Source organism: Falco biarmicus, chromosome 2 (assembly GCF_023638135.1).
Source record: "Falco biarmicus isolate bFalBia1 chromosome 2, bFalBia1.pri, whole genome shotgun sequence".
Classification (NCBI taxonomy): Eukaryota; Metazoa; Chordata; class Aves; order Falconiformes; family Falconidae; genus Falco; species Falco biarmicus.
Genome location: NC_079289.1, coordinates 29,377,665 through 29,389,024, shown reverse-complemented (window position 1 = coordinate 29,389,024; position 11,360 = coordinate 29,377,665). Strand labels below are relative to the sequence as shown.

Below are 11,360 nucleotides of genomic sequence, written 5' to 3'. Positions count from 1 at the left end.
GTGGCCCCACGGTTACATGTGCAAAGTGATTCCTTACGTTCCCAACATGCAGTTACAACCTGGCACTAAGATTTTACCATAGCAAAATAGAGAATTAGGGATCAGAAAGGAAATAGTAAGTGCTGGCTGTTCGCAGTGGTTTCTTCACAAGGGCAACCTCATTTCAGGGGCATAGTGCAAGTTTTGTTCCATGTGGGTACATGCCAATGCTTGGGAAGAGAGCAGCAGTGCAGCCTTGCCAGGGCACAGGCTTCAGGAGCATGGTTCCCTGGAGCGCTGGCCCATTGTGCTCCAGTGTTCACCTTTGCAGTCACTGGGATGTTTAGGAAGAAGTGAGAGCAGGGTTTACCTCTTGACAAAGCAGAGGAACCAAACCAAGTTTCACACTGAACCTGCACATGTTTCTGCATTTGTCCAGGACAGCTAGAGCCATGGAAATTAAACTTACCTTGCAGACCCACTCAACTATCCAGAACAGCAGGTGCAAAAGCACTAGAGTCAATGCCAAAAGAATGCATTTCTCACATTATGAGCTTTACCAAGATTTTCATCCAAATTTCTGTTCAAGTTTGTACTGTTGAAAACCAAATACAAAGTGTTAAATCCTACTCAGATGGTTTTATTTCACCCTTTATGGATATATAATACAAATTACAATATGTATGGATCTGAAAGCAAGTAAATGGAAAATAACTACCAGTTTAATACATGATTGTAAATATTATTTTTTTTAAAAAAGGCTCATTCTGCAACATGGTAGTTAAATGATTTACATCAAGCTAATATTACTGTTCATTTTTAATAGTTGTTATTAAAAACTTGTGGAAAATAAATTTTCAGTATTCCACTTCTGTCAGTCATTTGTGTTGCTCTTTCTTTCACTCCAATGAGACAATGAAGTCAGTGTGCCTTACAGTTCAACCACTTTCCACTTACTGATTCCCCTCACTCCACGAGAATGTACAAATGAATCATGACTGCATTATATGAACTCCTAAGAATATTTGTGCTTGTCTTAAATGTAGTAAAATCTGCCTAATTTTCACCTGGGGCTTAAGCCTGGTTGGCAGTGCTGTCTCTGTCTGCTTTAATGTATCACGGTGTGCTATAGAAGCGTATCTGCAGTGGGAAGCTGTTGGCAAGGAAACCCAGTGTCCACACTGTCCACGTTGTGGGGGTTTACTCTGACATAGCCTTAGCCTGGATGCACGTTAGCAACTGGAGCATGTGCATCCACTGGTTCGGTTTCACACACTCCAGAAGCATTTTGCAACTGAAGTGTGGCAATTGGGAACCATAGGGAGAGCTGCTTAAAAAAACTCTGCTGATTCAGATCAAAGCACTAGCGAAGAGACACCAGATTAATTCCAATTCCCCATCAACTTGTTGTTTCTGTTCTTAAGTTCTGGTAACTGAGCTGCGGACAGTTAAAATCAAGATGAGAAAGATCTTGAAGAGTACAAATAGCTAAAAGAACATTCTTGATCATTCAAGGTCCAGAATGCTTTTCAAAAACGCTTAGCAATGAAGTCCTGAAAATCACTGAAAAAGAAAACTGTGACTCTTCCATGACTAAGATCCATATGTTTTCCATTAAATTGTTGGCTGGCTGTGCTCAAATAACTTGCAGCATTAGCTTCAGCTCATACAAACAGGTGCAACTCCAGTTATCACAGTGCAGGTTTGTGAATTGGCAGCAGCAGAGGGCTGGCCATTAATTTACACAATTCTTTTCAGCCTGTACTTTTTTCTTTCCAAAGCAGCAGGTTTCAGCTGCCCTGACCGTTCTCACCATCTCCACTCTCGCTGTCAACAAAGAACGGAGCCCTGATTTTCATGGCCGAGTATTTTAGCGAGTACCACATCCCATGCCATGTAGACCAAACCACGCCATTGTCATGGGATCCATTGTACTTCCCTGTTCTGTAGTATCTTCCATTGAGGTTTACGGCGTGGCACCTTGTAACAATGTAGGAAAGGGAAAAAAGGGAAATTAGGTTTAGTGTGGGAAGATATTGCATCATTACAGTGAAGTACAGTTTTCACACATCATACATTTAGAAATACCAGGGCGGGATTCACTGACAAATTCAGACACCTAGATGTATCTGTCTGTACTGAACTGGTTATCTAAAGTCCTGCATTAGCCTGTGGGAATCTGGTTAATGCATTTAGTGGAACCCAGAGAAGTATGTGGGTCATCCTAACGTAGACACCTATGCTGGTCAGATAATTCAACCTGTTGACTCCTCCAAGTGTATTAACTAGGGACTCAGTTCAGTTGCCTAAACAGAGCGGTGTAGTGCCACTTAGTAGGCTGCAGCTCAAGTGTAGGCGGCTACATATTGGCACCTAAAAATGCAGATGTCTTTTAATCAAGGTAAATCCCACTATTGATGTACATTCTTGTAGCTCTAGTGATTTCAGTTTGTATGTGATGAGGGCCTGGTCAAAGAAGGGGCTCATTCTGCACTAAAGCTGAAAAAACCTGAGAGCGGTGTGTCCAGGGCTGGTGAACCTGAGCCCCTATCTGTTGATGTGTGAGGTATGCCCAACTAGCAAACATACCACCAGGACTAACAAGGGGTAACTCACCCCCTAGACATGCTCCACAACAGAGAAATGTCCTTCATACACACTTCACCTTGCAGTGGCTACCATTGTTTTCTTTCCTGGGATATAACCCAAAGCACTTAAAGGAATTTTATTTGAGCTCTTTTCCTTCCAGGTCATTCCCCCCTGTGCATTTATTATGACCCATTTTCTTAAAATGAATGCAACTGACCTGCTTTGCTTCATAGTGAAAGAAGGAGATTGCTTTCCTTTGAGGATCTGTAGGTCTGAACATCTTAGATTTGACTGTGTGAGGTGGCAAATGCACACAGCAACCTCCAGCTGCTGTAAGGCAGGCAAGTGCTCTCGGCTGTACAGCCACCCACACCCTATGCATCCAAGAGGAATCAACTGGTTTCCATACCTGTTAAACCACCAACCGCCCTTGTTCTCTGATGCACAGTTGCCTGCCAGGAATCGATCGTGGTCCTTGTCAGATGTGGTGAACTGCATCCCTCTGTGAGAGGCTGACCACTGATCTTCAAAATTGCTCCCACCAGACAGAGCGTCGCCAGCGTTACCAGAGTAGGTGCCAAACCATAACCTGTAATTGTCCTGCAAGAACATGTGAAACGTCTTTGTTATCAGCTCTTTCTGCCCTTCCTCCCACTTTTGAGATCAACTTTTCTCTGGCCATTGTATCCACTGTCAAAGGCAAGACTGTTGAAGTCAAGGGTGAGTTTTGGCCCCGTGCTTTAATGATCCTAGTGTAGATCAATGCGGGGTTTAAACTTCCAGAAGGGATTGCTAGTAGCTGCTGCTACAACAGGCTTCAGGCTTTGTTGTCTTTCAATAAACATTTGATGCACTATACAACAAGCTGGAAGGCTCTTCCTAGCTCATCAAGAACAACCTGGCAGAAAACTGTGCCAAGTAGTTGCCTTCATAAACTGGTCAGTTGTTCAGCTAGAATAACTCCTTAGGAATTTTGCTCTTCCAGGAACTAGAAGCCATCTGATTTCTAGCTAAATGGTCTAGTCCTGGTAGGAATACTTAGAAGAATAGTTCCATTGTGCACGGCTAACAGATCTAAGAGATGTTTGATGTAAGATGGATGATTACTTTTGTGGTGTGGGCTTTTTCCTGTCATCATATTCCACTTTTGTTTATGAAAAATAGCAGTAAGGTATTAAAATGAAGCTGTTCAAACTTTTCATAAGAAAACTAATGGCAAACTGAATGTAATGCATAAATTTCTGGAGTGGTCATGGAGTTGGAACTAGGACTGGTCCATGCAATGGAACTCATGTCCCTGGGTATTTGGGCCACTTAGGCATGGTGTGTTCAGACAGGCAAGCCTGCAAAGAACAGCACTAATACTGAGCATGACACCGTCTAAAGCTAGAAGCAAACATGAAAATACAGGGATGTGTCTGTCTTTGGGTCTTCTGTGTCCGTAGCACCAAGTGTAGTAGTACAGGTACCTTTCTTCAAGATAGGAACTTATAACTGCTCTTCCAAAGCTTGGATTACAGTTCACTGTTTTCTTTTAAAACAAAGTAGAGTTTGTTCTGGCAATTGCCTTTTATGTGACAGCCTGAAACACTCTCCTAGGAAGCAGGAAAACAGGGTTCAGTTTCATTGCAGAGGTTCAAACCCTTGTCTCTTACCTCACAGAAGACCATGGGGCTGGAGGCAAATGCATGTGGGAATCCCTGCGCCCTGTGGCGGAGAGCTGCCCTCCGTGCAGCAGCTGAGTTAGCAAAAGAGCACACACAGAGGTGACCTGCTGGCTTGGGCACTCAGTGGTTGTGAGGAAGCAGTCCCAGGCTTAGGTCCCTGCTCCCAGGGCTGTTTGTCAAACAGCCAAACCTGGAATCCCAGGGAACCAGAGCAGGTAAGTTTTGCAACACTGTAATTACAACCCTGATACTGAAGTCTGATGCTGCATATGCAGATGCCCCAACCTCACAGACAAACCAAGCAGATCACCACTCTCAATTTCTTACCTGCTCATTTGCAAGCTGGAAATTTTCATAAACTGCATAACGTCTTTCCCCTTGCCAGTCCATCAGGTCAATCTTTAATGAGCACTCTCCTAAACACAAAGTGGTGTCTTGTTAGATGGATGAGCTATCTCACGCAAATTGGAAAGAAATCTGTGGAGGGAAAATACTTGCACCTCTAGCGAGCAGGTCATGGATGTGGTCATTGCCCAGCCAGTATTCATCATTCTTGCCCTGGAATTTCCCAAATCCCAGTTTGTAATCATCCCATTTCCTGCAGTGAGATACAAATACCAATTTCAGCGCATGAGGGAATTAGACAGTTTGTGACACTTGGCTATGGTAACAAGTAAAACTTCATCTGTATCTCTAGACATTGTTTTCTAAAAGTACCTGATCCATAGCAAGCTGAGCTGAGATTTGTCACTCCACCTTAGAAGTAAATACAGCTCACAGCTGCTTCTCCTGCTAAACCTGTGCACACACATATACTGGGATCAAACCTTCCAACTGCCAGATGCAGTGCTCACAGGTTGAGGGTGTCAGTTAGATGGAAAGGGAAAGCAGCAGCTGTCATACTGGTCTTCAGCAAAGCATCTGATACTGTTCTTCAGCAAGTCATAATTCAAATGCACTCCTGGCTGGGAACAAATATTGCAGTCTAAAATACGTGGCAATCTAAAATGTATGATGTGGTATGGTGAAGAATCAGAAATTGCATAGAAGCTGCAAGTAGAAGCTTGCAGAGGAAGTTTAAAGGAAAATATCTGTGTTTGTTTTGAGCTCCTGTTCCATTTAAATGTATTTTTTATTCATTGACTCTCACCTCTGTTTTTTTTCCAGGATTACTGTTTCAATGTGGCAACTTGTCCTTCAAAGATATATACTCACTTTTCATCACCATTCTCTGGCTTCATCTTCCTGAGAGAAATCTCCTGCTGTTACATTCTTCTCATAATTTCATTCTCTTAAAATCTGCTCTGTTATTTATGTATTATCTTTGATACTTCTATACTACCTATACAACCTGTGTACCATCATTTCCAGTTTTAGTAATCCCGTGTTTATTCCCTCCCTCATGTTATTAGGGATATTAATGTACACACTAGTCAATGCTCCTCTTCAGTATGTTTTTCGTTCACTGATGCTGAGACCTGAAGTACCATGGCTAGATGGCTACCACTCTCTGAGCAAGCCTGAGAGTCAGTTGAGGTAGCTTTGCAATGGACTGCACTCACTGTAGGAGGCACTGGACATGCCCTGAAATTGTGTGTGCTGTGATCTGCATGGGGATGTTCCTTCTTTACTGTGCTACCAGAGCGTCTCTCCTCCTGGAGGTCTCCAAGTGAAAGTCACCTCTCTGGGATTTTGCACAGAGAAAGGACAATCTGGACCAGTGGTTTGACATCTTTTTGAAATATGTTGATGAATAAATGTTACACCATGCTGAATGGAATTCCTGATACGAGAACAGGTAATAGGTTCAACAGATCTCAGTCTATGAACTGACAGCAGATACCTGCCAATTCGGAGCCTTCGGCTATCTCCAATAATGATAAAACAAGTATGTACACACGTACACACTTACTCAAATGCAGAGAAGCCATGGAAAAGCCTTTGTAGGTCCATTTTGAAAATGGCCTCCTGCTACAAATCTGTAGCACCAGGTTGTCCTAATGCAGAATTATCATTGCTAAAGTATAGCGTAGCATACCCTGCTTCTCAAACGCAGGGTTTTGCCAGGCAGTGGGACCGGGGCTGGGAGCTGGAGACCTGGCTGCAAGCCCTGTTGATGCAACCACAATGCACCCACCTGTTGAAATTCTCCTTGCCGTTACTCCGCCGCTGAATGACGGTCCACCCCCCCCCATCAGACATGTCACAGTATGCCAGGAAAGGCTCTCGGTCTGCTCTGGGCCTTATCCGGTAGTAGCCGGTTTTGGCCTTCTGACGATTATACACTGCGGAGCAATCTAGGGCAGAACAGTATGGGTTTGTTATATGGGGAGGGGGGAAAGCAAAGGGGTACGTGCAGCCAAGGGAAGGCATCACTGAGGGGCTGTATGGGACAAGGACACTTGGCCAGCCTGCGGATGGCCCTGCAAGCCCTGCAAAGCCAAAGCAAATGGCTCAGTAAGGTAGTAGCAACGCTGGTTTGCCAACTGCTGGGCTTGACATAGGGTAGCAAAGCTCGAGAGCCTTTACAGCCATGCCCTCTGAGGGAGTCACTCCCAAATCTTTGGTGAGGTACGGGGTGGCTGCAGCTTAGGCTGGGGCCATAGCATGGGAGCAGCGCTGGACAGGCATTGGCTCTGTCAGCAAGATCAGTTGCAGGGAAACTGATTTCCGTGTGGAAGGTAATCTCAGCTGTACTTCAGGTTGGATTGGGGCCTGAAATCTCTACTGGAAGGGGCTAAGCTCCTGTGACCAGCTCCATCAGGGCTGTATCAGGAGAATGCCTCACACTTTCAATGCAATGCCCAGGAAGGGTAAAATCTTGGCCACAGGCCACGATTCCAGTTATGACCATGTTCTTAAACTGACACCAGGGAAGCGGGTATGCATGCCCACTGCTGTGCTGCAGAGGTGGTGGAGTAGCTGAGGAGCAAGGAGGCTGCGCTCTTCAAAACAGGTTTCAGTGCCCACAGCTGAGCTAGGCACTCTGGGCTCCCATAAGTCACTTGGGGAAAATGAGCTTTTCAAGAGCAAGACCCATCTCTTCCTAAAGGAGATGTCTAAAGTAGGCCTGATGGAAAACATCTGAGAGGAGCCTGTTCCTCTGTGCACCAGAGTCCCAGGTGAGAAGCCATCTGCAGGTGTCTGCGTTGTACCTGGGCAGTAGCTGCCTAAAGCTGGCCCAGCTGACTGGCTCTGGGGGATGTCTGCTGGTACCAGGGCAGCCAGTCTGCCCCCCTCCTTCTCATGTATCTGACTGCATTTAAAAACACAATCCACCTTTACACATTCTATAACTTTAAGCAGAAATAAAATATGACGCATGGGACACTGCAGGGAGAAACAAACATTATGGGAAGCTGAAATTTCCACACACACCACTGCAAACTGTACCTTGGTCATAGACTATCAAATTTCCACTGGTCGTGGGTAAGAGCATCTCATGCTGCACGCTCCTGTTGCCTGAGAACAGCCCGCTTTTTGTTCTGTGGTAAGTGTTCTCCAGGATGTCCTTCAGTTGCAGTTCATATAAGTAAAGCAAGTCTTGAAGCTGGTTTAACCTTTTTCTTAATTTATTATTGTCTAGGAGGCAGATATCTTTTTCCTGTGGAGAAAATAAAACAAAAATCCCCACACTTAAGTCACTGGTGAAATCAGAGAGGCAGAGAGAAGGAGTATCTGCCTCCTCTTGACCCTAACATGTCCCACTGCCTCTGCAGATCAAGACCATTCCATGGCGGTTCCTTCCTAAGATACACAAACCATGCTGTTGTGGGCTGTTGAGTTGAACCCAGTGGAAATGAGTTTTCTACAATGATCTTGCCACTGCTCAGAGCATCCCAGAATATGGTCAGATATGTAGAAAATTACTCTGGACAAAAAGTCATTCATTTTGACTCCCATTTAATGAACTCAAGGGGAGTGTTTGGAAGTTGTGAAAATGCTCAGGGTAATAAGAGGGGGGAAACTCAGTTCTTGCACTGCAGCCAGGCCAAACCAGCAAGGTTCCAGAATCATCTTTATGTAAAACTGGAAGATAAAAGGCTGATATTTGACACAAATGAGCTGAAAGCAGTGAGCCTACAGTGGTATAACTTCAAAGCTACGTTACCATAACCAAGAATCTGACACACACTGGCTGGGATAAACATTTTCAGCCGCAGTCTAGTGTGCAGCTGGTGTTATTCCATTAAAAACACAACAAAACAGAGCAAAATCTCTTCCAAGACAACCAAGGAAACCTGTGCAATAAGAATAATTGGCTATTTTAACCCTGAGCAAGCTGGCTTGAGTGATACCAGGTCAGAACCGGTACTAGGTACAAGCAAAACAAGCAGTTGCCCATGACAGCAGACTGCTGAGTGTGATCAAACATGGCCATCCAGCTGCCTCTTCCTTCTCCTAGGCCTGTTGGTTTTCCTCCACAGAGGAGCATTTCCAGGCTGGAGGCACACAGGGACCTGCTGCAGACAGCCCTTATCTCACTGGACTCTCCTTGCCAAGTTCTGTACCCTGTTGGGATGGCCCAAGAGAAATTTACTCATCAGAAGAGTACAGGTTGCCTCAGATCATGCCTACCTCATCTTCCCCTTACTGCTTTTTAAATCACATTGAATAAATGAAGGCAGTTTTCCCTGAGGGAATGGAGTAGAATATTTCTTCACTGGCCATAAAATTACTTTCTTTTTTTAAAGGGCTTTTGTTATTGTTGTTCATAACTCTTGGCAATATCAGTCTAGTCACCCAGAGAGCTGCACAGCCCCTTGTGTGCAAACTATTCTATTATCAGGACAAGAGTGACCCTCCTTTAGCTGCAGGCAGATGCCTTTTTGCTCTGCTCTTGCAGGTCTCCATCCCTCTTCTGTGGATGCACCTATCTCTACATGGCTGGGAATCATAAACCACTGAGAGGTTGTACAGACACCAGTAAAAGATACGCACTGAAAACCTGGGTGCAGGCGAGCCGAAGCTGACCAGAAGGAGCAGCAGCAGCAAACGCATCATCACACTCATTTCTTTTGACCTGAAAAGAAGCATTGACAGGCTGCACTGGAGGTTTCTTTAGTTCCTCTCACAACTTAGTCCCCCCTCACAATCACGTTTAATTCCCCAGAAAAATGTTGCAGGATTTAAGGAGGTTGCTTGAAACTACAGGAAGGAGAAAAACAGGTAAAAGATGCGTGTTAGGGGGAAGCTGAAGCACCAGTGCAGTGTGCTGAGAGGGATATTGAGGTTTAGGTCCAAGCTCCTGCTTCCCTGGAGAAATAAATACCTAGCGTAACTCCCCGGCAGCCTCTGCCCCTTCTCCTGAGTGCCCACGCAGATGGGAAGTTACTCAGCAATTACACCTCCTTGGAGCACTCCTTGCCAAACTGGTTGGCCAAAACCACACAGTCCTTGCTCAGTCCAAACTCCACAAAGCTAAGAGGAATTTTGCCTCTTGAGTGACTGTAGGCATTGCCCCCCCTCAGTCCATGGAGCAGTCTGTCAGGATGGGATTACCTTAGAGGCCGACATCAGAAGTCACACATGGGACTGAGTGGGCATGGGATAGTTTTTGCTTGGATTTCGGTGGAAGAGATCTCTGCTGCTGACCTGCCTGAGCACACAGATGGCTTCAGTTGGAGAGCCTCGGCTAGACAAAGTGCTAAGCAAATGACACTGGGAACATGCAGCTGAACGTGAGTGAACAGTACAAATTGTTTGCAGTGTGGTTGCACGGTGCTTTAGAAAAAATACATCAAAGAAATCAGAATTAAAAAAATCTGAAAAATCAGCTAAAATCGGCTCCCCCGCTTCACATCTGGAAGTGCTGCAGAAACTTGGCTACCCAGCTTTCCACTCTGAGCAACAAGCTTTGTTTCAGCTACAGCTCTATTAGCATCCCTGCAGCAGCTGATGCTGGGGCTGCTTCCAGAGCCAGCGAAGCTGCTGTGACGGGGGAGCCATCCCCCAAGCCAGGCAGGTAGTGCCCAAAGCAAGCCAAGAGAAGAAGTGCCCCATGGAAGTCACCCATAAAAGGTGTCGTGCAGGTGGGTGCCCCAGCACACAGCATTCTTTCAGCTCATAGAGAGGAGTTCAGTGTTGCAGCAGGGGACTCCCCTATCTGTGACTGCTGGTGCTGTTCACCCACACCGCCCCACAGCCATGCTGGGGCTGCAGCACTGGTGCCGAGGTCAGAATCAGGCCCCATGCGGTGCATGTGGTGGAGTCAAAAAGTTAGCAGGAAGGATGGGTTTGAGCCACAGCTCCTGACAACCAGACAGTGCAGACGGGAGGGAAAGCAAGCAACTTCATCTATGCCTTAATCAACACACATGAAATGCACATACCTGTAAGTCACCTTTCCTTCAGACCTCCTCCTGATGAGATTATCTCCCTTAAAAAGTCAACTGCAAAAGAAAGTGATCATAAACCTGGCTGCATTTCTAGAGGTTGATGAGATTTTTCCCCTCCAGATGGCTCACATCAAGGGTGCAGACGAAGAACGTTTCACAGCACTAGACAGTTCCACAGAAGACACTCACAGCTCCTCGTGTGAAAGTTACCCATAACTCGGGGTATCTGTTGGTACCCAATACTCATCCTCTTGCTTCCCAGTAAGAATAAACAACAGGTCTCTGTCAGCAGTGCTCTCCAAAGCAGAGGGGCTCTGCTGGTTGCGTACCATTACCCACCTTATTTGACTAGGAAGCTCAAACAAGACAGACTTCTTTAAGCATTTACATGAATCACTCAGACTAATGCTCCCTGTGGGAGTTTCATCTCATGTTTGATACAGCCAGGCTTATTTCAGTAAGTCCTGCAAGGTGGAAATAACACAGCTTTTCCATTCAGCATTCCCTTTGCTGTTTAATCTGGTTTATATGTAAAGGCACAGCACAGCTGTAACGCCAAAGGAGCTGCAAATCTGAAGTGAGAAGAGAATGGGGGTGGGGGCGGGGGGGGTGGGGGCGGTATTAAGCAAGATTTGCTATTCCACTGAAATCTCAGGAGGTTTGCAGTTGTGTAACTCTCCTCTGAGCTGGTTGATTAGATTTGCTAGTTAACATAAACAAGGACATTCGTGGAAGAGAGAAAAAATAACCCAAACAAACTGATGGGTGCCTCCCTTTGCATTATAGC

At 45.5% G+C, this 11,360-nt stretch overlaps 1 protein-coding gene across 3 annotated transcripts; it reads right to left on the bottom strand.

Annotated features, from left to right (window-relative positions):
- Positions 1 to 603: 603 nt before the first annotated feature.
- LOC130144974 (fibrinogen-like protein 1) lies at positions 604 to 11,138 on the bottom strand. Of its 3 annotated transcripts, none has more exons than XM_056329311.1 (9): positions 10,913 to 11,138; positions 10,568 to 10,627; positions 9,177 to 9,258; positions 7,629 to 7,839; positions 6,373 to 6,532; positions 4,736 to 4,833; positions 4,563 to 4,651; positions 2,978 to 3,168; positions 604 to 1,959 (listed from the first exon to the last, which is right to left on the bottom strand). In XM_056329311.1, the coding sequence occupies exons 3-9, from the start codon at positions 9,246 to 9,248 to the stop codon at positions 1,770 to 1,772; spliced, it is 1,011 nt and encodes a 336-aa protein (XP_056185286.1). In that variant the 5' UTR covers positions 9,249 to 9,258; positions 10,568 to 10,627; positions 10,913 to 11,138; the 3' UTR covers positions 604 to 1,769. The 3 variants fall into 3 exon arrangements, with proteins under 3 accessions (XP_056185286.1, XP_056185287.1, XP_056185285.1); XM_056329312.1 differs by having other exon boundaries at positions 10,579 to 10,627; XM_056329310.1 differs by having other exon boundaries at positions 10,579 to 11,138.
- Between the last annotated feature and the right edge of the window lie 222 nt (positions 11,139 to 11,360).